We start from the raw sequence: 26,750 nt of genomic DNA, 5'->3' as shown, positions 1-26,750 counted from the left end.
ATCGCCTGACCCACCTCTGCCATGCTGCTCCGCTGGCAGCTCCAAATTCACCAAATCCAGTAAAAAAAAAAGGAGATTCCGAGGATCGTTTCTGGCACCGATCTGGAAGAAACCATTGGATTCTATGGGCCAGACCACAGGAGTTTAAGGAAATGGAATAAAAAATCAACCAGGATTGGGATTTTATTTTTTATTTTTTGGGGGGGGGGTTGTAATAGAAGACGCCGATTGGAATTACTGAAGGTGCTAGACCCCGGTTTTCTCCATGAGGAGGCTTCGGCCCTATTCGCAAAAACTATAACATAACCCAAAGCGGACCATGGCTGAAGGTAAGGCTCGCTCCTGCCGCCATAACCGGAGGTGTGAATAAAAATATTCCAAGCTAGAGCAACAGTTGCTATCTATTTCACTCAAATAGAAGTAAAAAAGCAGCGGCCCAAAAACAAATACTTGTGGAAACCCATGAAAAGTGCGTCGTGTCAATACTTTTTGCCCTTTTTTTTAACAGTAATAGTCTTAGTTATTATGGTAATACAACAATACATGCAATAAAAAACAGAAAACCACAAAATAATGGGAAAACTCAGATATTTTCAAACAATGTACCATGAAGATGTTGACAAATGCAATATTTTTAAGGAAACAGAGCTAACACAATCTTGAAAAAAGCTTTTGCCACTTACTCATGTTTACTCACGTAACCACAACTTTTTACTCCAGTAAGATTATTGATACTTTAAAGTAATATTACTCGAGTAAAAGTAAAAAGTATGGCGTGAAAAAACCCTTGGACGCACATTAAAAGTAAATAAAATGCATGTATTAAATCAATGCACCCTCTCCTCGCCGTAATACACATTGTTTTAAAGTTATCTGCACAGGTACAACTGTTTCAAGTGTTTGATCAGCTAAAAACATTGTTATTTTATTTTACAAGTGAGACTGTTTTGATCGTCTTGGCCCCGTTGTGCTGGAACGGACCGCGCTGAAAGTCTGTTGCTATAAATACAGGATATCATGTAGCAGAGGGTGTTATCTCTCCTGTGACTTGCGCGCACGGCTGGGATTGACGTCAAAAGAATGCAACAAGCTCTTCGCTATTTAAAAACACTGACTCTTTCAGACAACTTGGCATTGTTTTGTTTTTTAATATCGGAAATAAATGTGGAAGGATTTGTCTTAGACTTTGCCTTCGTGCTGTCGAACTCCTGCTTTTGACCTGGTTTACGTGACAATGCTCGGCCTTATCCAGTGGCATGTCTCGGGGTGGCCAGAGGTGGCCCCTGATTTCTGCCGGGCCATCCCAGGTGCCACCCCAATCTGGGGGGCTGAGGAAGCATGAGGAATATTTGTGGCAGTGTTTCCTCATTAGCACACCCCTCCCCCACCCGCAAAAATCATCATAAGAAGCCTTTTGTTATGCAGCACTAATGACTGATTGTTAAAGGAACAGGCCACCGTTTTTACATACTGAGATATGTTCTTACCTTAGCTTTGACGAGTTCTTTAGGACCTGTCTGATCTTCACCCGTGCCTTCAGTCACGTAAACACAGCACAGACGGCGTTAGCATTTAGCCTCTCCCTCTCTCCACTATAGCTCCAAAACAGGTCAAGATAGAAGCTACCAAGCTCTTCCACGTTTTCCCTATTTAAATATGGTTACGTGAAGTGTTCCACTACAAAGTATAATTACACAAAATTAAACAATGTGGATTTTCTAAGCGGATAAAAGGGGGGACTATATTGTAAGGCGTAATAATACCAGGAGTAGTTCGAAATCCGCGCAGTAAACTACTCCTATGTAAAAACGGTGGCCTATTCCTTTAAGACTCGAGCTTCTTTATAGAATACAAAATAAAATGAATATTAATGCTGTAGTGCAAGTTGGCACAATGGATATTACTATTACTAAGCAAAAAAAATCCTGCTGACTGGCACTTTGTAAGTAACAAAAATGATCACATTCTGTTGTGGTGTTAGCATTAGTTAGTCATGGCCCAGCTTGGATTTTTGTTTGTCCAGCAAGGAGATTTTACCTCAGTAACATTAAATGGCATTCCAGACTTTGTTGTGCTGCTTTAGCGCCGGCTTGTTTTATTTTTTTATTCAGCACATAACATAAAATGTATTAAATTAGACATAAAGCTGTGAAATATACCATGTGGTGTTCCTCATTTACGTTGTGGTGCTTCAACGTAAGCACCAAAAAAAAAAAGTCTGGACCTGCCACCGGCCTTATCCGCCTGAAACAAATACTAGCACACGGTGTCCCTAGACAGGCTCATGATCAAATTCCAAAAACAACACCAAGTGATGTGTAGCATAACATTTGCCTTTGAACAGTGCTACGATGCATATATTTCAGGTGTTGTAAGTATAGGGTCTAGTTAGTTTATGTACTTCACTGTATGGCGTTTAAGACAAGACTCTACAGGCTGCCTCGCTCTTTAACATGCAAATTTGTCTCGCAAATTACAATGAGCTGACATGTTGTCTTTGGAAGGGCCCGCTAGCAAAAGCATATGGAGTTGATATGACAGGGCACATGACAGCTAACCATAACAATGTACAGACAGGTGAGGCATGAGCGGTCATTATGAAACACTGCTGCTGCTGCTGCCACCATCAGGCAGACTGGTGTCACTGCGAGTCCACAAAGATTTCCCTGAACCACTTCTCCAATGCGCTACATGTTTGAGATGTACAAAAAACAACAACACTTAAAGCGTATAATGGAACTTTTTATGAAAAAAAAAGAAAAAAGAAAGAAGACTTGATATGAGTGTGCGTGTAACCTTTAGAGACCCACCTTTTCTATCCATCACAGGTTCATGGACGCTCCTGGATCAATGATTATATAGGGTTCTGGAGGGTTTCCTGGATGGAGGGGAACATATACGTAACCATGGAGATCAGCAGTGAAAAAATATAGCAAATATCAGATAAACATCAACAACTAGCTGCTAGTGTTCCTCAGCAATACAATAATTCAGATTTAGATGCTCGGCACATGAAGTCGCTTTACAATATATTGACGGATGAAACACATTTAAATTTCACGACTAATTATTTCCTTTGTTCCCCAATTATGTGTGGCTAATGTTTCCAAAATCAACAAACATGCATGAAGAGAACACACACCAGCCCATTGAACAATTCACATCCTCAGCCTTTAAGCCTGTAGCACATCTCTGGGTTAATTATACGTTGGTTTTACATAGCACTTCTTCTGAACACTCAAACACGCCTTACATTGCATTATTCATTCATACTTGGTCATGGTAAGTTACTACCACAGCTTTCCTGGAGTAGACTGACGGAAGCGAGACCACTGTGACCACCAACCACTCACTCTGGTCTCCCATCCAAGCACCAACCTCACCCTTCCCTGCTCAGCCTCTGAGATCTGACGGGATCGGGCAGAGCAAAGGCGGTACGGCCTAGAACAGCAAAGGCCATTTTGAAAGGAATGGTCCAAAGTCATTACAGAGTTCGGGAATTTCCACAGTTACCATGGAGATCCGCCATCTTTGCAGCTGTTAGCATACATTTCCATAGACTAACATTAGCTAAAAACGGTATAAAAAGTGGAGATAAAACCAGTGGAACGACTCCGTTAGCTGCTGAGATACTGCTGGTAAACACATCTAACACACTGTGGTCTCCTAGTGTTTTAATGTGAACAATAACTCCAGTATTTTAACTTTTAAAATCTCCATTAGTTTACAATGGCTGCTAATCCCATAATGCTTACCGATATGACATCACATTCCCGAACTCTATAGAGCTTTGGAACCTACGTCACGGCGCAATGCATTTGGGGCCTCCGGCGCCATCTTGCTTGGCCACGGCACAAAACGAGCATTTTTGTGAAGATTCGTGCTTATTTGCTTGAGCCAGAGTGAATTCACTGTAAACTAAGCCACGTGCAGTCCCGTGGGTTACCTGTGTAATCCTTTAGGTTTCTATTTTTTACATAAACATGTTTTTTTTTGTCATCCGAAGTCATGAAGAGCTAGCGTGGCTAACAGCAGAGCTAACGTGGCTAACAGCAGAGCTAGCGCGGCTAACAGCAGAGCTAATGTGGCTAATAATCGCAGGGGGAGTCGAAGCCCGCTTTCTTTTGGCTCAAAATATGTATTGGACGTGACGTAGCCTGAAGCTAACGAGCCTTAGCAGCTGTTGACATGTGCACAACAAGGGCTAAAACAAGAGCTAAATATCAAATACACACCTGAACTAAAACTTACCGGTACAAAAATGTGTGAGCCATTATTTGAAGACGTCTGTGGGTATGTTGAGCAATTATATCCGCCCATCTCATTGCTGCAGTTCAGGCTAGTTGTGTCCCTTTGGTCAGTCCAACATGGCGCCTCTTGCGTTGTTTCCAGGTAGAAAATGTATATAAAATGAGAGCCCATTCTCACAGCCTGACCGCCTAACTGTGAGTTAACGTAGCACCCAACACAAGAAATCCATACCATCGCTGAAAAAACTGATATAGCTGCCGTATGTTTACTCGTGGCTGTTAGCCCCATGTTAGCCCTGGTTAGCGCTGGGGTGAGTGACCTTTCAAGATGGCGCCAAAGCTCTGTTGCATACTGACTGACGTTTGTACAGTGTGTCCGGAACAACTTTATCCATCAGGGACTTTTGGGCTACGGTGCAAATGCAGCTGCTTAACTGCAAAAACACGTGCAACTGTAGGGAAGGAAACACAGCGATAATTCAATTGTCTGGGCTAAATTCAGAGGAACTATTTGCAGTTCTGACATTTTGAAATCGAATTAGAAACCTTTAAAACGTTTGGCCCTGTCTCGCACCAGTAAAAATAGTGTTCCTGTGAAGACATAGATCAGGGGTCGGCAAGTTTACTTCATCGTCAAAAGACCAAGGGCCGGACCCTCCAATTAAAGCAATTAGTAAAGCATCACTTTCTACACGTGCCAGTGCTTTACATCACACACACTGGAAAATGATTAAATGAAATTATTAAAATTCGCTGGAATAATTTATGTTAAATTTGAGTCTGTTTGAACTAATCTAAGATCAGATAAAAACACCAATGCCAACGGAACAAATAGAAATCCCCCAAATTAACTTTTAATGTCTTTTTTTTTTTTTCCCCACAGGAATTATACAAAATAATCTGAATTAAGAAATAACTTGTGCTTGTTCCATTGGCAAGAATAGATTTTATCTGCTTTAAGGCCAGACCAAATCCACTCAATCTTTAGATTTTTTCTCTTAATTTAAGTAGATTTAAGTCATTTCTTGACATTCTTGGAGCATTCTTTTAGGATTATGGCCTAAGAGGGTGCTCTGCCAAGACATTTTAAGGAATTGACAGTATTTTTCACATTTCTAGAGTACTTTCTAGAGTACTGAGATTTGGGTCATAACATTTCTCAAAATCTTGCTGTGTTGTGTCACCTTTTGTATGTTTTTTTTTTCTTTCTTTCTTTTTTTGTGTAACATTTTTGTTGAGTTTTTGTCACTTTTTGGTGAATTTTTGTCATTTTTTGTTGATTTTTTGGCACATTTTTGTTGATTTTTGTCACATTTTTGGTTGACTTTTTTGTCACTTTTTGTTGAATTTTTGTTGAATTTTTGTCACTTTTTTGTTGATTTTTTGTCACTTTTTTGTCACATTTTTGTTGAATTTTTGTCACTTTTTTGTTGATTTTTTGGCACATTTTTGTTGAATTTTTGTCACATTTTTGTCACTTTTTTGTTGATTTTTTGGCACATTTTTGTTGATTTTTTGTCACATTTTTGGTTGACTTTTTTGTCACTTTTTGTTGAATTTTTGTTGATTTTTTGTCACATTTTTGTTGAATTTTTGACACTTTTTTGTTGATTTTTTGTCACATTTTTGTTGAATTTTTGTCACATTTTTGTTGAATTTTTGTCAAATTTTTATTGAATTTTTGTCACATTTTTCTCAAAATCATCTCGAGGGCCAGAGTTTGATGATGATATTTATAGATAGATATTGTGATAATTAACAATAATGAAAACTAACTCATTCTTTGTGTCCTCCCTTGCGCCTTATGGACGGTTTAGTGTTCGAGAGTTAAGAAGTTAAGACTTTTATGACAGTGTTAGTCGATTGTCATTAAAAGTTCCCGAATGACGAACGTTAAAAACACAACTCACCCACACTGTGCAGATTATTTGAAATAAACATTCAATATCCAAATGTAACATGTATAATACTGTCTTCAGTTAGTTTTGTTTCTGTTTTTGACTGTGTATTTTGTATCTCCTCCCAGGGGCCCGAGCGGCCTCCAGAGCCAATGGGTCGAATGGCGCCCCCCGCAGCCCGCCTCCCACGCTGCGCTCGCGGGCCCTGGCGCTGGTGCAGACCCTGCGGCTGTCGGTGGAGCTCCTGCTGGCCCTCGCTGCCCTGCTCACCTGGATCACCGTGGGGGTGGTCATGTTCGACTTCGTGGAGTACAAAACTGTGCCAGGTGAGTCGCATCTTAAAGGGACAGTCTGTAAGAATTAAAGGGTTGCGTATAATTGACCGCAATTAAATCAGGTTAATTGTCCAGATTTGTATCTAAAGTCCCTCCCTCAGCTGATCTCAACAACCAATCAGAATCCCCGGTGCCATCACTTTGACCAATGAGACAAGCTTTCCTGTGAATCGGCCAATCAGGAGGGAGGAGAGCTTGACCATGTACTTTTAAAATGTTTCTCTTTCCAAATTTTGCAAACTAGGAGCGTCTTTCAGGTCCACTCAGAAGGGGAGGAGGGGGAGACTTCAATATTTATTTCTGAAATGTCTTTTTGCAATCTTACAGACTATCACTTTAAAAGTTAAAAGTCCTAGTAACTTTATTCTTTATGGGAAAAAACCTCTGAATAGCCGAGTTCACGTTGGAATTTCACTTTGTTCCCCCATGAAGCTTGTAACGGTCTGTCGCCCTCTGCTGGTAGTGAGGAGAAAACTCCAAGTCAGTGAAAGCATGTGGAGTCTGACCCAAAAACCAAACAAGTTGAGAGCATATTTTAGAACAAAAAACAAGGTAAACCTTTCCAAACAAGAACTGCCCATGATCCCGGCCTGCCGCTGGAGAGGAGTAGTTGCCGACGAAGCCTTCTGGTGATGCCAAAACAACCAGGGGCGGACTGGAAGAGCACAGAAGGGCCACTGGCTCTAGGGCCACCGGTCTGGCCTCTCACTTTACCTTACCCTTACCCCCGGGCGTAACTGAGCTTTACCCAAATCTAAAAGCTTAACCTCTTAACTCCCGCCTGAACCGAGAGGATCTTTTTCCTCATGTCATCAGATTTTTTTTCCATGATTTTTTTGTTGGGTGTTAAACTCATTTTTGTAACTCATTTTTTGTTGTCATTTTTTGTCACATTTTTGTCATTTTTTTGGTCATTTTTCATCTAATGTTTGTCATTTTTTGGTTAATGTTTTATCATTTTTTTGTGACATTTTTGTAATTTTTTTTGTAATTTTTTTGTCACTTTTTTGACATTTTTTTTCGTCATTTTTGTGACATTTTTGCCACTTTTTCATCAATTTTTCGTCACTTTTTTGTCAAACTTTTCTCACTTTTTTGTCACATTTCCATCATAGTTTTCGTCTCCAGAAGCTTTTGGATTGGGGTAAAGCCAAACTGGAGAAAATGTGCTCGGTTCAGGTGGGAGTTAAGGGGTTAAAAGAAAAGCATCCAAAAACAAAAATGTGCTGGAAAAGCAACAAAAAAGTGACAAAAACACAACAAAATGTGACGAAAACGTGACGACAAAGCAATGAAAAAAGCGATGAAAAAACAATAACATAACAAAAAAAAAAAAGAAAAACAAGAGACGAAAACACAACGAAAAAGTGACGAAAAAGTCATGAAAAAGCAACAAAAACATGACAAAAATGCAGCGACAACGTGACAAAAAGCTACCATCACTTTTCTCGATTTGAGCTTTCAAATGAGGCGTTACAGTGTTGCCCTCCAGTCAAGAAGCTTTTAGATTTGGGCAAAGCCGATCTGGAGAAAATGCTCTCGGTTAAGGCGGGGGGTAAGAGCGTTAACACATGTATTTGTGGAAGTGTCACATTTACGCTCATTTGGGCCAGGCTGACCAGAGTCCAGGGCTGTTTTTCAGTCCCAGTCCAGCCCCTGATTGAAAACCTTCATCTACAATTAGCGCTGCAGTGCTTGTTGCCTTTCCAGCAGGGGGCGCTCCTCGCTCTGGCCAGCAGGGGGCTCCAGACAGACATCAACATAAGCATTAGGCATTACTGTATTGCACATTACTACTTGTATTTCCCCCCCCAGACATTCAGCAAATAGTTAGTGATCCTGTAGGAGCAGTCAATGACGCCGTTGATGAAGTAACGAGTCTCCTAAATAAATTTCAAGGTAAAGTCTCAAAGTCCTCCCACATGGCCATCAAGCTTTCCATATCGTTCCAAACACACTTCTTTCTTTTCCCCAGAATGCGCGCCTGATTTAAGCGACCCCGCAGCCGCAGCCACGTACGCGGCCGAGGAAATAGAACGCGCAAAAGATGGATTCGTCCAATATTTTTCAGACGAGGAGGGTGAGGTTGACTGTTCTGATGATGATGATTCTGTGGAGAGCTGTTAAAGCGATTGTTTGTTTTGTGTTTTGCTGCAGGAGTCTTTTACCCGAGTTACGTGGACCCGGTGGCGGTCGGACGAAGTGCGTTCCACACCACTGATGAGTTCATGAGTGAGGTGGGGGAAACGGTCCAGGACACACTGTGTACTACTGTGGACTACATAGTGGAGACCGCCCTGGACATACACAAAGGTGAGAGGCGTTACCTCGGGGTGCACTGTGGAGCTCAACAGCCCAACATTATTTTAACAGGAAATATTTATCTGACACTTTGTAAACCTAAAATAGCAAAAAAAAACATTTATAAACAAGTATTTTCAAGTATTTGGTATTTTCTTTCATTTGAAATAATTGGTCGGTAGTTATCAGGGGCGGACTGGGACTGAAAAACGGCCCTGGACTCTGACCAGCCTGGCCCAAATTAATGCAATCACCACAAATAGGCCGACGTATTTTCTCGCATTTTCTCAAGTTCGGCTTTACCCAAACCTAAAGCTTCTCAACTGGAGAGCAACAGAGTAACGCCTCATCTGAAAGACCTAAGACAGTGATTTATAATATTCACTATAATCATATTTAATCAAGGTCCTCTGCTTTATGGAGCTGCTCCCACATGAACAAAGCAAGTCGACTAAAATATCTGGATATTTAAGTCATGGTTTTAGTCTCATGAAAATGTTTTGATTTAGTTTGAGTGCAATTTTAGTCATTAAAAATATTACTTTGACTAAAATTAAGACTAAATATTTTAGTCTTTTTTTCTTTTTTGCTGTGTTTTTGTCTTGTTTCTGTTGGTTTTTCATTGTTTTTTTTTTCCGTTGCTTTGTTTTCATGTTTTCATCGCGTTTTTGTCACTTTTTTGTTGCGTTATTGTTGCTTTTCCAGCAAATTTGTGTTATTTTTTTTCATCCTCGTTTTCATCCCTATTTTGATGGTTTTCTTTTCAGCTTTTAGACTTGGGTAAAGGTCTGTTAAGGCGGGGGTAAGAGCGAGGTTAAGGAGAAAAATTCAGAGGCCAGACCGGTGGCCCTAGAGCCAGTGGCCCTTCTGTGCTCTTCCAGAATGGACATATGGCCAGGTAGTTATCATATTGCTGATCCTCCATTGTTATCCAAAAAGAAAAAGATCTGTATGACGTTCACTTCCAGAAGCAGCAGGGTTACGAGGTGGTTGTTAACAGACTTTAATAAGCTCTAACATTATAAAAAGCTTTGTATTAGAGAGATCATTAACAATACACAAGTGCTGGTGCCGGCAAACTAAGGCCCATGGACCATATGCGGCCTGCTTCGCTTTTTAATCGAAGCTCAGAAGGCTTTAACCTCTTACCACCCGCCGAAACCAAATCTGTCCTCTTTGGCTATTATATAGGCCTGTGTAACACCTCATTTGAAAGCTAAGACCCACAAAACGTATCTTTTTCCTCGCGTTGTTGCTGTGTTGTGTCACCTTTTGTATGTTTTTTCTTTTTCTTTCTTTTTTTAAATTTTTGTGACATTTTTGTTGAATTTTTGTAATTTTTTGTTGAGTTTTTGTCACATTTTTATTTAATTTTTGTCACATTTTTGTTGAATTTTTATCACATTTTTGTCACATTTTTGTTGAATTTTTGTCACATTTTTGTCACATTTTTGTTGAATTTTTGTCACATTTTTGTTGAATTTTTGTCACATTTTTGTCACATTTTTGTCACATTTTTGTCACATTTTTGTCACATTTTTGTCACATTTTTATAGAATTTTTGTTGCATTTTTGTTGAATTTTTGTTGAATTTTTGTTGAATTTTTGTTGAATTTTTGTTGAATTTTTGTTGAATTTTTGTCACATTTTTGTCACATTTTTGTCACATTTTATTGAATTTTTGTCACATTTTTGTCACATTTTTGTCACATTTTATTGAATTTTTGTCACATTTTTGTCACATTTTTATTGAATTTGTGTCACATTTTTGTCACATTTTTGTCACATTTTTATAGAATTTTTGTCGCATTTTTGTTGAATTTTTGTCACATTTTTGTTGAATTTTTGTCACATTTTTGTTGAATTTTTGTCACATTTTTGTCACATTTTTGTTGAATTTTTGTCACATTTTTGTCACATTTTTGTTGAATTTTTGTCACATTTTTGTTGAATTTTTGTCACATTTTTGTCACATTTTTGTCACATTTTTGTCACATTTTTGTCACATTTTATTGAATTTTTGTCACATTTTTGTCACATTTTTGTCACATTTTTATAGAATTTTTGTTGCATTTTTGTTGAATTTTTGTTGAATTTTTGTTGAATTTTTGTTGAATTTTTGTTGAATTTTTGTCACATTTTTGTCACATTTTTGTCACATTTTATTGAATTTTTGTCACATTTTTGTCACATTTTTGTCACATTTTATTGAATTTTTGTCACATTTTTGTCACATTTTTATTGAATTTTTGTCACATTTTTGTCACATTTTTGTCACATTTTTATAGAATTTTTGTCGCATTTTTGTTGAATTTTTGTCACATTTTTGTTGAATTTTTGTCACATTTTTGTTGAATTTTTGTCACATTTTTGTCACATTTTTGTTGAATTTTTGTCACATTTTTGTTGAATTTTTGTCACATTTTTGTTGAATTTTTGTCACATTTTGGTCACATTTTTGTCACATTTTTGTTGAATTTTTGTCACATTTTTGTTGAATTTTTGTCACATTTTTGTCACATTTTTGTCACATTTTTGTCACATTTTTGTCACATTTTTGTCACATTTTTGTCACATTTTTGTTGAATTTTTGTCACATTTTTGTTGAATTTTTGTCACATTTTTGTTGAATTTTTGTCACATTTTTGTTGAATTTTTGTCACATTTTTGTTGAATTTTTGTCACATTTTTGTTGAATTTTTGTCACATTTTTGTCACATTTTTGTCACATTTTTGTCACATTTTTGTCACATTTTTATTGATTTTTTGTCACATTTTTATTGATTTTTTGTCACATTTTTATTGATTTTTTGTCACATTTTTGTTGAATTTTTGTCACATTTTTATTGAATTTTTGTTGAATTTTTGTCACATTTTTGTCACATTTTTGTCACATTTTTGTCACATTTTTATTTAATTTTTGTCACATTTTTATTTAATTTTTGTCACATTTTTGTTGAATTTTTGTCACATTTTTGTTGCGTTTACATCCGTGTTTTCTTCTCATTTTTTGTGGCTATTTTGGCGCTTTTTTCCCAAGAAGCTTTTTGATTAGGGTAAAGCCAAACTGGAGAAAATGGGATCCGTTCAGGTGGGAGTTAAGAGGTTCAAAGCCTTCTGAGCATTTAAAGTGATAGTCTGGAATTCTAAATGTATAAAAAAAAAATGAAAATGTGCAAAATCCACCACCTGGTCTTGCGTTTTGATGTAAAGTAAGTAATAATAGACAGTAAATAGTATTTTTTTGTAAAGTAAAATCAGTAAATCAGAATCCAGTATTCTCTCGAGTTGACCAATGAGACGAGCTTTTCCTGTGAACCAGCCTGTCAGATCCAATCAGGAGCGAGGGGGAGGAGCTTGATCCTTTACTTTAGAAAACTATGTTCCTGCTTTCTCCATTTTGCAAAAAAAAAAAAAAAGGTTCTGGTTCAAGAGGGGAGGAATTTGATAGTTATTTTTTCACAGCCTGCATTGGATCGCGATCAAATATTAAAGTGTTATATCGTGACAGATTCGTGATTTTAAAAGGAAATGTCATGATTTCTGCAGGAAAACTGGACATAAGTTACTTGGACCCAGTGGTGATAGGCCGAGGAGCCTTCACTGCAGCCGATGACTTTGTGTCTGGAATTACGGGCTACATCCAGGGGGCGCTCTGCTCCATTGTGGACACACTTCTGGATGTTTCCAAAGGTAGGCTACTCTCTGGTCACTGCCATTATTCAATGTTTAAAATTGTACTACACTGTGTTTGTGTTTGTTTCTCAGGAACGACGGACGTGAGCTTCATGGACCCTGTGGTGGTCGGACGCAGCGCTTTCGGGGTCACCAATGGCGCCGTGGGCGGAGTGGTCGGCTACATCCAAGACAAGCTATGTTTCGTGGTAGACAGTCTTCTGGACATCACAAAGGGTTGGTCTATGTCAAAAGAAATATGTTTTACTCTTGAATTTTACTTTAAACTCTTAACTCCCGCCTGAACCGAGAGGATCTTTTTCCTCACGTCATCAGATTTTTTTCCCATCATTTTTTTGTTGGGTATTCAACTCATTTTTGTAACGTTTTTGTCATTTTTAAATCACATTTTTGTCATTTTTTGTCCATTTTTTTGGTCAATTTTTTTGTCCATTTTTTTGTCATTTTTTGTCACATTTTTGTCACTTTTTCGTCCATTTTTTTTCAATTTTTGTAATTTTTTTGTCACATTTTTGTCTTTTTTTTGTCACATTTTTGTAATTTTTTCCCGTCAATTTTTAATCACATTTTTGTCATTTTTTTTGTCAAATTTTGTAACATTTTTGTCATTTTTTGGGTAATTTTTTGTCAATTTCTTGTGACATTTTTTGTGACATTTTTGCCTCTTTTTCATCAATTTTCCGTCACTTTTTTGTCAGTGTTTTCTCACTTTTTTGTCACATTTCCATCATTGTTTTCGTCTCAGTTTTGTTGCTTTTTCACAGCTTTTTTCCAGAAGCTTTTGGACTGGGGTAAAGCCAAACTGGAGAATATGTGCTTGGTTCAGGTGGGAGTTAAGGGGTTAAAGGTGCATCAAGCAACTTTTTATGCGGAAAAAAAGTTGATATTTGTGTGTGTTTGACCTTGTAGTGACCCAGTGGCTGTATGAGTGGTCAGTATGGTGCCTTTACTTTCCATCCCAGTGGTATCTGGGACACTCTGGGATCAATTGTCAAAAGTTTTCTCTGTTGACTGACTCTCACCAGACAACTTACAACACAATTGCTCCTGGAGTGCAATGTAAAGACACCATGCTAACCACAGCCGCTGGGTCATATGGTCATATACGCACAAATGTCTTTTTTTTGTGTATAATGCACCTGTAACCCCTTAACTCCCACCTGAACCGAGCACATTTTCTCCAGTTTGGCTTTACCCCAGTCCAAAAGCTTCTGGAAAAAAGCAGTGAAAATAGCGACAGAACTGAGACAAAAACAATGATGGAAATGTGACAAAAAAGTGAGAAAACATTGACAAAAAAGAGACGAAAAATTGATGAAAAATTGGCAAAAATGTTGCAAGAAATTGACAAAAAATTTACGAAAAAATCACAAAAATGTGACAAAAAAATGACAAAAATGTGACCAAAAAAATGACCAAAAAAATGACCAAAATTTGATAAAATGTGACACAAAAATTACAAAAATGTGACAAAAAAATGACGAAAAAGTTACAAAAATGAGTTGAACACCCAACAAAAAAATGATGGAAAAAAAAATCGGATGACGTGAGGAAAAAGATCCTCTCGGTTCAGGCGGGGGTTAAGAGGTTAAAGGAGTGGAATACTGAATTAAAATAACCAACCTTTTTATCTTTTCTTTTTTGAACTTCTCAGGAACATCTGATTATAGCTTTATTGACCCTGTGGTCATTGGAAGAAACGCCTTCAGTGTCACTGATGACTTTGTGAGTGGGATAGCCAAATACATTCAGGGTGTGCTCTGTTTAGTCCTGGATGTCATTCTGGACACTGCAGGAGGTCAGTATTGTTTTAATGAACATTACTTTATGCGAGTTGTTTGTTTATGTAACTAGGCCGATCAATCAGTTTCTACTTTGTCGCGCAGGTGTCACAGAGGCTTTGGGATTCAGTCCTTTGTCGGTTCTGAAGACAACGGCCGACATCGCCAAAGAACAAATGAGTATTCTCGGCGACTACATCTCAACTATGGTGGTGGGCGAACAAGGTATGTCCTGGAACAAATGTAACACTTCATAGTCATCTCTCTTGGATCTTTCTGTAGCACCATTATCCAGACGATTTGGCACAGCTGTAAACTCTTGATTTCAGGGATCTTGCCTGAAGTCTCTGTGGACCCCATGAAGGCGGCTCAGGAGGCCGTGTTGGAAGCCTCCGAAACCAAAGATGCTTTCGTGGCCTACATGTCCAGCATGTTTGTTGGCGAACAAGGTAATTCTTTTCAAGTCTTTTGGAACTCAGGATCCGTGAGATGAAAGTGGAAATGGCAAAAAAAATCATGTCACAAATTCTGAACTGTTGCGCTTGTCCTTCAAATTAGTGGAGGAAAAGAAGGAAGAAGTTCCGTCTGAGGAGAAAGAAGCGCCAGCAGACATCACGGGAGAGCCAGAAGAAAAGCAGGAAGAAGCAGCCGCCAAAGAAGACGAGGAGGAGGAAGACCAAGAAATAAGAACTAAAGAAGAGGAGGAGGAAGAAGAAGAAGAAATAGCAACTAAAGAAGAGGAGGAAGAAGAAGAAATAGCAACTAAAGAAGAGGAGGAGGAAGAAGAAGAAGAAACAGCAACTAAAGAAGGGGAGGAAGAAGAAATAACAACTAAAGAAGAGGAGAAAGAAGAAGAAATAACAACTAAAGATGAGGAGGAAGAAGAAATAACAACTAAAGAAGAGAAAGAAGAAGAAATAACAACTAAAGAGGAGGAGGAGGAAGAAATAACAACTAAAGAAGAAGAGGAGGAGGAAGAAGAAGAAATAGCAACTAAAGAAGAGGAGGAAGAAGAAGAAATAACAACTAAAGAAGAGGAGGAAGAAGAAGAAATAGCAACTAAAGAAGAGGAAGAACAAGAAATAACAACTAGAGAGGAGGAGGAAGAAGAAGAAGAAATAACAACTAAAGAGGAGGAGGAAGAAGAAGAAATTACAACTATAGATGAAGAGGAGAAAGAGGAGGAAGAAATAACATCTAAGGAAGAGAAGGAGGAACAGCACAAAGAAATAGAACCTGCCATAACATCTGAACAAATGGAAGAGGAGGCTGTGAAGGCTGAAACAGCTGTGCCATCACCTGCTGAGGTAGAGGAGGAGGAGGAAGAAGAATTAGAACCAGTAACGGCTGACATTTTGGAGCCAATGCCCGTAGAGGAGGAGGAGGAGCCTTTGAAGATTGAAACTGCTGAGCTGACACCTGCTGAGGAGGAAGAGGAGGAAGAAGAGGAGGCTGAAGAGGCAGAGCCAACACCTGTGGATGCGGAGGAGGAGGAGAAGGCTGAAATCCTCGAACCACTATCTGCAGAAGAAGAGGAGGAGGAAGAGGGTGAGGAGGAGGCAGTGAAGGTTGACGCACCTGTGGAACCATCGTCCGCTGAAGAGGAAGAGAAGGAAGAGGAAGAAGAGCTTGCAGTTGAGGTTGACACAGCGGAACCTTCTCCTGTGGTGGTGGAGGAGAAAGGAGAAGAGGAGGCATTGCCACTGTTGGAAGAAGAGGCAGAAAAGGTCGACACTGCAGAACCATCACCCCCTGAAGAGGAAGAAGAGGACGAAGAGGAGGAACTGTCTATTGAACCTGAAGTGGACCATGTGTCAGCTGTAACGCCTCACAACATCAGCGCTCAGGAGGGAGAGGAGGAAGACGAGGCAGGAGCTCCTATCCTGGAAGTTCTGGAGCCCAAAGACTTCTCTGACACTGTTGACGATCACGATGAAAACAACAACAACAGTGAGAAGCTGAAGACTGAACCAGAGAGGAAGAGGAGGCTGCTCCCCTCCCACAGGAGAAGAAGGCACGCTCACAAGGAGAAACCTGTGGAAGGTACTGTCATTCAAAATATTCCTTATTATTAAGTAACAAGTAATGGCTTTCCCTGAAATGTTTTTTTTTCAGATGAGGAACCTGAGATTTCTGAAGATGAACCCAAACCTCAAAAGTCTTTGCAGAAAAAGAAGGAGGTCTCAGAAAAGAAGAGAGAACCTAAAGCAAAGGAGAAGAAACCTTCCAAATTATACAAAGAAAAGTTTAGGAAACCGGCCAAAGAAACGAAGGCCAAAAGGGAAGCTCTCAAGGAAGAGCCTCCAGTCCCCGAAGAACCCCAAGTAGAACCTGCTCAGGAAACAAAGATTGAGAAAAAGGAAGCCCCAAAAGAAAAGCGAGTAAAGGCGGACAAAAAGCCATCTAGAAAAATCAAAGAGAAGAAGGAGGTCATGGAGGAGGAGGACAAAGAAAACATCAAGCTTCCCAAAGAAGAGAAATCAGAGAAGGAGGAACCAGCTAAAAAGAAGAGGGTTAAGAAAGCTGCTAAAGTTGAAAAGGAGCTTAAAGATTTGCCAATATCCCCCAAAGACAGAAAAGAGGAAAAACAAATGAAGGAACCCCCAAAAGATAAAAAGGAGAAAAGGATACATCAAAAAGAGGTCAAAGAAGTTACTAAAGACAAAAAGGAAAAGAAGCTCTTGGCAGAAAAGCCTGAAGAGAAACCAGCCAAAGAAGAGGCAGAGGAGAAGGTTCCCAAAGATGAGCCCAAAAGACAACCAACAGAAGACAAGAAAAAGGAAAAGAAGGTAAAAGCACCTGAAAAAGACAAGAAAAAACCTAAAGAAAAAGAACCTCTTATCAAAGAAAAAGAAGACGCGGAATCAAGAGATGCTAAAAAATCCAAAGAGCCCAAAAAAGAAAAGAAGCCTCCTAAAGAGGAACCAAAGAAACTTTCAGAAGAGTACAAAAACATTACAGCTCCTGCAGAAGAGGTGGTGTTGGAGAAGGCACCAGGACTTAAGGAGGAGGAAGTAGCGAAGAAGTCTTCCAAAGTGGTTAAGGTGGAAAAGAAGAAACCTAAAGAGAAGAGAGAAGCTGAGGAGCCTTCAAAGAGCAAGGAAGCTAAGAAACCTTCTAAAGAAAAAATACCTAAAGCTAAAGACCTTGATGAGAAACTTCCCAAAGAAGTGAAGGCAACTCCCAAAAAAGACTTAAAGAAACTCAAAGAAAAGAAAGGCATGAAAGACAAGCCACCCAAGATAGAAGAACCTTCCATTAAAAAGGAGAAGGTGAAACCTGTCAAAGAGGAACCCAAAGAGAAGAAAGAAGCAAAGGAACTCCCCAAAAAAGAAGTTGACAAGAAACCTCTTAAAGACGAAGTGCATCCTCCAACAGATGAGTCAAAGGAACCTCTTAAGAAAGAAATGAAGAAACCCAAAGAAACAAAGGAAAAGGAAATCAAGGTATCCAAAGAAGAAAAGGCTAAAAAAGAAGCCACAACAGTGGCTCCCAAAGAAAAAGTGAAGGAGAAACCTTCAGCAGAGAAAGAAGAGGCCCTACCTATCAAAGATAAAGAGAAGAAACTCAAAGAGAAGCCAGATGCAAAGGAAGCTCCAAAAGTCAAAAAGGAGGACAAAGAACCTTCCAAGAAACAAATCAAAGAAAAAGAGAAAGAACCAAAAGAGAAGAAAGACAAGACACCCAAAATAGAAGAACCTTCCATTAAAAAGGAGAAGGTGAAACCTGTCAAAGAGAAACCCAAAGAGAAGAAAGAAACAAAGGAACTCCCCAAGAAAGAAGTTGACAAGAAACCAAAAGAAGAAATACACCCTCCAGCAGATGAGTCAAAGGAACCTCCTAAAAAAGAAGCAAAGAAACCCAAAGAAACAAAGGAGAAAGAAATCAAGGTACCCAAAGAAGAAAAGGCTAAAAAGAAGGCTGAAAAAGAACCCAAAACAGAGGCTCCCAAAGAAGAAGTGAAGAAGGAGAAAACTTTAGCAGAGAAAGAAGAGGCAATACCTATCAAAGAGAAAGAGGAGAAGCCCAAAGAGAAAAAAGATGCAAAGGAAGCTCCAAAAGTTGAAAGGGAGGACAAAGAACCTTCTAAGAAACAAATCAAAATGAAAGAGAAGGAACCAAAAGAAAAAGCAGTAAAGGAATCTCCCAAGGTCAAAGAAGAGGAGAAAGAACCCACCAAAGAGATCAAGCCAGAGAAGAAAGTCAAGGAGAAGAAAGATGCAGAGGAACCTCCTAAAGATATCAAGAAGCTTCCCAAAGAAGAAAAGCAACCACACAAAGATCTTAAAGAGAAAGCAAAGAAGCCCAAGAAAAAGCTTAGTAAGGACCTTCCCAAAGTTGTTGAACTTGAAAAGAAGCAACCTGAATCAAAGATAGAAGCAAAGGAAGAGCCTCCTAAAGATGCCATTGAAGAACCCAAAAAACCCAAAGAAAAGAAAGCATCAGTTAAAGAAAAGAAGCGTATTGAAGCAAAAACAAAAGAGAAGAAAAAGGCCAAAGAACCATCTAAAGTTGTAAAGGAAGAGCCTCTTAAAAATGTCACTGAAGAAATAAAACCAAAAGAACAAAAGGTGCTTCCTAAAGATAAGAAACCAGAGAAGGAGGAACAAAAACCTCCAAAAGTTGAAAAGAAATCCATAGAAAAGAAAACACCGGCCAAAGAAAAGAAGCTAGTAAAAGAGGAGCCTAAAGAAGAGAAGGAAGAGGTTTCAAAAGAAGTAAAAGAAACTAAGAAATCCAAAGAAAAGAAGGCAGCTCCCAAGGTTAAGAAACCCGAAAAGGAGACACCCAAAGAGAAAGAGGTTCCAAAAGAAGAAGCCAAGAAACCCAAAGAAAAGAAAGCACCAGCAAAAGAAAAGAAACGCATTGAAGAAAAAACAAAAGAGAAGAAAAAAGCCAAAGAACCATCTAAAGTTACAAAGGAAGAGCCTCTTAAAAATGTCACTGAAGAAATAAAACCAAAAGAACATAAGGTGCTTCCTAAAGATAAGAAGTCAGAGAAGGAGGAGAAAACAGAACAAGAACCTCCAAAAGTTGAAAAGAAGTCCATAGAAAAGAAAAAAATGGCCAAAGAAAAGGAATTAGTGAAAGAGGAGCCTAAAGAAGAGAAGGTTTCAAAAGAAGTAAAAGAAACTAAGAAACCGAAAGAAAAGGAAGCCCCTCCCAAAGATAGGAAACTAGTTGAGGAAAAACCAAAAGAAAAGAAAAAAGCTGAGGAACTTCCTAAAGTAGAAGAAGTTCCAAAAGAAGAAGCCAAGAAGCCCAAAGAAAAGAAAGCACTTCCTAAAGAGACGAAATTAGTTGAGGAGAAACCAAAAGAGAAGAAAAAAGCTGAGGAACTTCCTAAAGTAGAAGAAGTTCCAAAAGAAGAAGCCAAGAAGCCCAAAGAAAAGAAAGCTCCTCCTAAAGAGAAGAAATTAGTTGAGGAAAAACCAAAAGAGAAGAAAAAAGTTGAGGAACTTCCTAAAGTAGAAGAAGTTCCAAAAGAAGAAGCCAAGAAACCCAAAGAAAAGAAAGCTCCTCCTAAAGAGATGAAATTGGTTGAGGGGAAACCAAAAGAGAAGAAAAAAATGGAGGAACTTCCTAAAGTAGAAGAAGTTCCAAAAGAAGAAGCCAAGAAGCCCAAAGAAAAGAAAGCTCCTCCTAAAGAGACAAAATTAGTTGAGGAGAAACCAAAAGAGAAGAAAAAAGTTGAGGAACTTCCTAAAGTAGAAGAAGTTCCGAAAGAAGAAGCCAAGAAGCCCAAAGAAAAGAAAGCACTTCCTAAAGAGATGAAATTGGTTGAGGGGAAACCAAAAGAGAAGAAAAAAGCTGAGGAACTTCCTAAAGTAGAAGAAGTTCCAAAACAAGAAGCCAAGAAGCCCAAAGAAAAGAAAGCTCCTCCTAAAGAGACGAAATTAGTTGAGGAGAAACCAAAAGAGAAGAAAAAAGTTGAGGAACTTCCTAAAGTAGAAGAAGTTCCAAAAGAAGAAGCCAAGAAGCCCAAAGAAAAGAAAGCTCCCCCTAAAGAGACGAAATTAGTTGAGGAGAAACCAAAAGAGAAGAAAAAAGTTGAGGAACCTCCTAAAGTTGAAAAGGAAAAACTTCCTAAAAATGTCACAGAACAAATAAAGAAACCTAAAGAAAAGGTGATTGTAAAAGATAAGAAACCAGAAAAGGAAAAGGAGCCTCCAAAAGAAATCAAGGAAATCAAGAAACCCAAAGATAAGGCACTTGAAAAAGAGAAACCCAAAGAGAAGGAAGACACAAAGAAAAGGCCTCTTGAAAAAGTTGCAAAACGTTCTCAAGTTGTAAAGGAAGAACCTCCTAAAGAAGAAACCAAGAAACAAAAAGAAAAGAAAGAGCTCCTTGACCAAACTCCTGGGGATACGAAGAAGGCCAAACCACTTCCAAAAGAAGAAAAAGAAACCAAACCAGCCAAAGAGGAGAAACCTGAAAAGAAACCAGTGGCAGAAAGGATGGAGGTAAAGGTCTCCAAAGAAAAGAAAGAGAAGGAACCTTCCAAAGACATCAAAGAAGAAAAGAAACATCCCAAAGAAAAGAGAGAAGTGGAAGAGCCTCCTGCAGTTGTAAAAGAAGACAAGAAGCCTCCCAAAGAAGCGAAGGAAAAGAAACCCAAAGAAGAAAAAGAATTAAAGAAGGCTCCTAAAGTGGAAAAAGAGCCAAAACGTCCAAAAGACGATCAAGAAGTTCTCAAAGAAAAAGTTGGAACCAAAGAACCTTCTAAAGACAAAGAACCTCTGAAAACTGTCAAAGAGAAGAAACCCAAAGAGAAGGAGGACAAAGAACTTCCCAAGGTGGAGAAGAAAAAAGTCAAGGAAATTGCAACTCCCAAAGAACCAAAAGAGGAGAAGAAACCCCCCAAAGAAAGGAAGGAAAAAGAGCCAATCAAAGAAATCCCAGAAGTCAGAGAGAAAAAAGAGAAAAAAGCAAAGGAAGAAGTGAAGATCAGCCCCCCTGTACTAGAAAAAGAAAAGAGACCTTCCAAGGAGAAAGAAAAAACACCAATAGAAGAAAAAGAAGAAAGGAAAAAGCCCAAAGAAAAGAAAGAAGCTGCTCCACCTCCCAAAGAGGAAGTAAAGAAACCAACCAAGGAAAAGGCCACGCCATCAGAGTCTACAAAGACTAAAGGTTTGTTCTTGTTTTTAAGTCCCAGAAGTTACAAAAACACACCTTTCAAACATAATGTACGTGTTTGCAGATGTTCCGAGACACAGGTTTGTTCCTAGGGTTCGTGTAGTGAAGAAGGAGATCGCATCTGTGGTGAAGAAGGAACATCTCAATGTCACCAAAACTGGTATGGCCCAATCCAGGTTTGTAGAGTTGGGAAGAGATAAACACTATTCTTTGTAATGTTTCTTAAAAATCAGTTCATCCCTCGCATAGGAACCAATCATTCTAGCAATCCTCCCACTAGCCAACCTCATACTCCATTCTCTTTTATCGCAGAAGAAAAAGCTCCAAAAGACAAAGTAAAAGCCGTCCCTTTGAAACCAGGTACGATTTCCTAACCATCACTTTAATACAGTAACAGTATTGACAATGAATTTTGAATGCGAATATGATCATCAGAACCTGTTTCCAAGAAGACCAAAGCAGTCCCTCTTGTTAAAGGTATGCAACAAGCCCGTGCGATTTTAAGAAGCAAACTGTGCAAAAAAACATTCCAATTAAAGGTTGATCCATTCTTACTATTTTTGCGCAGACACCAAGGCTCCAGCCAGAAACGTGTCCCTGACAAAAGAGAAAGCAAAGATCCAGCCCATCAGAAAGGGTAAGCCTTCAATTCAGTCTTATGAAAAAGTCAAAGGTACACAAACGTCACCAGCAAATCTATATTTTATTCTTAGTTCTGGTGAGGCCAAAAGTACAAATCAGAGCAGTATCAAGACAAAAAGGTAAATGACTTCGGTGATTACAGAATCTGGCAACTCTTTTTTTATACAATGCCAGTGTCACCAAGCAAGGCATCTGCATTTCTTCATTGTAGCACTTGTCACAAAAGTCAAACGTCCATTAGCGGTTAAGAAGAAAGGTACATGACCGCAGTAGTACGCTTTACCGCTTTGTAGTTCCTAAGAAATGAGTGCCCCTAGTGCTGGGTGTTCATTTGTTTTTAATGTTATGCCGCATGTGCACAAAATAACAATAGAGCCGTGATGATGATGATTGGGTCGCATTTGCTCCACTTGGGTACAGTTAGAGTAGCTAACTTTGAACAAACTAGAGTGTTAGTGAATGGCAGAGTTTGGCAAAGGCAAGCTACAACTCACTGGATTCTTTTTTTAAAGAGGGGGTATTATGCTTTTTTCAATCACATAGCACCAGTCTATGTCACACTACAATGATGACAAACCTTCTGTTGGTCTGTAAATGCAGTAAATTAGAATAACTGCCTTGTATAAAATTGCTCTCTCAAAATGGCTGTAGTGAATGTCTTGAAATAGGCCTCTGTCTCTTTAAGAACCTCTGACCCTTTCTGACACGCCCCCTCCACACGCTGTCTGTGGCATCAGTGGGGAGGGGGTTCTGCTGGGGAGCAGTGGTTGGTTACTCGGCTGGTGACGAAAGCTCGGGGGCGTCTCCAGGAGGTGGGGGCGTTCCTAGGAGGACTCAGGCAAACCTATCCCTAAAATGGAGTTTTTACTCCCCTAAAATGGAGTTTTTACAGATTACTCAAAAACACGTGAATGTGCCAAGGCGACACTTCAGGCATGTTTTTAATGAGGGAATGACATAATAACATGATGTAAAGCTTGAAAAAGTCAATTTTGCATAATACCCCCCCTTTACAATACACTCATCATGTGCCCTAGTGATGTGTGATTTTGGGTCCAACGTAGGTGGTACAAGTAAGTCTGCATTAAAGTTTATTTCACTGAACATGTCTCTCTTATTCCATAGAAGCTGACGTCAAACCAGTTTCTGTCAGAAAAGGTAAAGCTGTTTTACTATTTCATTAAATGCACGGTAAATGTGATAAATCATTTTTTTAGCCTAAAGTAATGAAAGAAGTGTGGTAAGACAGCAAACCATACCTGTTGCATTAGTAATATAGTCTTATGTTCAGCGTGTTCAATTGCTTTTCTCCCTGGTTGCTGTACAGCGCTAAGGGGAAAGCCCAGGCCTGTCCAAATGAAGAAAGGTACCTAAAGACCTGTACATTTGTGTAGAAGTAGCTGAAGACATTCAAGCTGCATTTGGAATGGCTTTGAAAACAGCTGAGGCTAGAGCTGAAATATGAAAAGGAAGCTCTCCTGGTCCAGATGACTTTCTTTTTCAAACCTTTTACTAAATTCCCCTTGGATGACTGAGCACCTTTACTAATGTCTTGCTGCTCAGTATGCTTTTTGAAAACGTATAACAATATAAAAACCTAACATGTGTGTTTCTTTTGCAGAAGTGGAGGTTCCTCGAGAGAAGGAAAAAGCTCCAGTAAAGAGAGGTACACACATCGTACTCTATCAGTATATTATTAATGTTCTAATGCAGCAACTGTAGGCCCAACATAATCTCCTGAAGACAAAGAAAATGCCATATGCATATATGTACTGTATATATAATCTGCTTCAATCTATTGTTATGTTAATCCTGCAACAGCTGCCATAACCATATTGTTCATTAACCAGGTCAGCGTGATCACAACTGAACTGTTTAGATGATAACGCTCCAAGGCAAAATGACGTCTGACACATTTCCAAATCAAATTCTTAACTGTTTTATTGTTACATTGTTCCATTAGCTCGGGTGAAACGTCTATTAGCTGATCTGAAAAAAGGTACCAGTATAATGTGATATACAGCAGTTGCAAGGCCGTGGGAACCCAGGGTGCTGAGGGCGCTGCAGCACCCCCTGGTGGATAGTTTGTGAACTGCAGACAATATTAACCCCTTAACTCCCGTCTGAACTGAGCACATTTTCTCCAGCTTTACCCCAGTCCAAAAGCTTCTGGAAAAAAGGTGTGAAAATAGCAACAAAACTGAGACGAAAACAAGGATGAAAATGTGAAAAAAGTGAGAAAACGTTGACGAAAAAGTGACAAAAAATTGACCAAAAAATTGACAAAAAAGTGAGAATTTTTTTTACGAAAAAATGCCAAAAAAATGGCCAAAAAAATAATAAGCATTTGACAAAAAAAATTCGAATAATTTGACGAAAAAGTGACAAAAAATTTACAAAAAAATGACAAAAATGGACAAAAATTGGACAAAAAAGTGAGACATTTTTTACGAAAAATGGACGAAAAAATGGACGAAAAAATTGACGAAAAAATGGACGAAAAAATGGACGAAAAAATGATGAGAATTTGACATCCAAAAATGAGAATAATTTGACGAAAAAGTGACAAAAAGTCACGAAAATTTGACTAAAATGAGATGACTGCCCAACAAAAAAAGTGATGAAAAAAAATCTGATGTGAGGAAAAAGATCCATTTAGTTTTGTAGGTCTTTCAAATGAGGCGTTACACTGGCCTACGGGATTTGGGTAAAGCTGAACTGGAGAAAATGCTCTCGGTTCAGGCGGGAGTTAAGAGGTTAATAAATAGGATTTATGCACAGAAAAAGAATTTTGGGGGTAAATTTTGCCCCTCAGCACCCCCTAACTAAAATATCTTCCCACGGCTCTGAGCACTTGTGCACTTTAGTGCTTCATAGTGGGCAATAGTAGTATTGCACTTGCACTTAACTCGCTTCAGGCCAACATCAATAACAACAGCCGTGCAGCAGTAATAGTGCAGTAGCGCTCTGTGGCCCTGGAATAATACATCCATTCAGATGGCGTCATCTTGTTATGTGGACTGTATTGACTTGTCCTCAATGTTTTCTCAGAAAAACTCATGGACAAGAAGAGGTCCAAAGAAGAGAAAGGTATGTTTAGTGGGATTTATTATTGATACTTTATTTGATCAGTTATGAACATGTATGCAACATTTATATGCCTGTACACGAGAGGGAGAGGGATGCACTTCACTGGATGGATCAGGAATCAAGCTATCGATCTTCATATGACTTTTATATAAGTACTGATTATAAATTCTTGCCATAGGGTGCAATATGGTACTGCTTTTATTGTTTTCTAACACAAATAACTCACAGAAATGTTGTTGTCTGCAGAAGAGAAGATTCTTAAAGAGAAAGAGCAGCCTGTGAAGAAAGCTCCCAAAGAACCTAAAGGTAATGCAGAATTGCAAAGTTAAACTACACATTTTATCTTGGAATAATGTTTTCATATTTCCCTCTTTGTAAAAGCTCCAGCGGCAGAAAGCGTCACTGTGGAAGGTACGTTTTTACATGATGAAGCTGATATGCTCATGGCCCACGTCACATTTCAATAAGGCAGTCAAATAACACTAACATTTTCTGTAAAATCTTTATAATGTATATAATTGTGTTATCCATGCTCTGGTGAAAATTTAGACTAGAGAATTAGAATTAGAATCTGAATAGACCTTGACTAAAACTAAAAGTGAAGTTGCCCGGCCAGGTGTGGTGTTGGGTGGCTCTGACTACATTGTGCTGTCCCCCCCCCTGTGTTTTCCAGAAGAGCTGCCCTACTTCCAGTGCTTCTTTGTGGACGAGGAGGAGGCCCAGTTCCCATTCTACTCCTTCTCCCCGCTGGTGTTCTGAGGCGCCGGGGGAATACCGACGGGCTGACAGTGCGATCCCACCGGCACTGTGGTGCTGGTGGATGGGGAGGGGGGGGGAGTACACAGAGGCAGTTCACTCAGGAGACTCTAACTGCCCACTGCTCAGGGGGACGACCTGAGACGAACCCCCCTCTGACTTCGTCTATGCCAGTTTGGTGGAGCTCTCACCCACATCATGTGCAGCCAGTGCCACTTCCCTCACATTTGGAATATCCGTGCACAAGTGTAAATGGAACCAGTGCAGTTTTTTTTGTTTACAGTAACCGACATCTTTGTTTTTTTTGTACAACTTCAGATTATTGTTGCACACAGCAGAGCTTTGATCTTTCTGAATGAACAATACTTGAATCGAACGTGCATTAAAAACAATGTCTTTTTTTTATTTCTCACAAATCAGGGTTTTATTTTCCATTATTTACAGCTTATTATTTTTCTATTTGTTTGTATTTATTTATATTTCTCTTTCCAAGGGAATGGCCGTGCACTGTACGTGAGAGCTCCCAAACCCAGACCACCGGACTAGTCTTGTGCATCTGCGCCCACACGCGCCAGACTCTTTGTTCTGGCGCCGGTGTGTTGTGCGAGGTTTATGCATTGAATACATTTCTGTTTTATCGAGTAACTTAGAAACATGTGGCAAACAGCCGCCTCTCCGACCTGCATATTAATGCGGCCCTTTGTCCAGGCTGAATGGGAGAGAGCGCGTTTTCGGTGCTCGAGAGAGTCCGTTACAAAGAAAACAGGGAACATGTTTTTTTTATCAGCCAAAAAAAAACAAAACAAGCGCAGCGTTATTTATAGCGGTACTTGATTTCAGTGCTTGAGTAAAAGTACAGATACT

At 39.1% G+C, this 26,750-nt stretch overlaps 1 protein-coding gene across 1 annotated transcript; it reads left to right on the top strand.

The window, feature by feature from the left end:
• LOC306975594 (uncharacterized protein) lies at window positions 1-26,744 on the top strand. The gene is made up of 24 exons (XM_079573181.1): window positions 1-329; window positions 6,277-6,474; window positions 8,299-8,382; window positions 8,459-8,563; window positions 8,641-8,796; window positions 12,334-12,477; window positions 12,553-12,696; window positions 14,135-14,278; window positions 14,367-14,486; window positions 14,591-14,710; window positions 14,820-16,304; window positions 16,377-21,392; window positions 21,463-21,558; window positions 21,711-21,758; window positions 21,834-21,875; window positions 21,967-22,035; window positions 23,166-23,198; window positions 23,368-23,406; window positions 23,662-23,706; window positions 24,004-24,039; window positions 25,092-25,130; window positions 25,377-25,436; window positions 25,512-25,541; window positions 25,804-26,744. Exons 1-24 carry the CDS (start codon window positions 320-322, stop codon window positions 25,887-25,889), a joined length of 8,349 nt encoding a protein of 2,782 aa, XP_079429307.1. The 5' UTR covers window positions 1-319; the 3' UTR covers window positions 25,890-26,744.
• Window positions 26,745-26,750: the final 6 nt, after the last annotated feature.

The sequence above is a fragment of the Gobius niger genome, assembly GCF_951799975.1.
Source record: "Gobius niger genome assembly, chromosome: 16".
In the NCBI taxonomy this organism is placed as follows: domain Eukaryota; kingdom Metazoa; phylum Chordata; class Actinopteri; order Gobiiformes; family Gobiidae; genus Gobius; species Gobius niger.
Note: the sequence above shows the minus strand (reverse complement) of the source record. Positions and strands in the feature narration are given on the sequence as shown.

Coding starts and splice junctions, on each gene's coding strand:
- LOC306975594 (XM_079573181.1), top strand. Junction 8,564..8,640: donor ATATTTTTCAGACGAGGAGG/GTGAGGTTGACT, acceptor GTTTTGCTGCAG/GAGTCTTTTACCCGAGTTAC. Junction 21,393..21,462: donor AGAGTCTACAAAGACTAAAG/GTTTGTTCTTGT, acceptor ACGTGTTTGCAG/ATGTTCCGAGACACAGGTTT.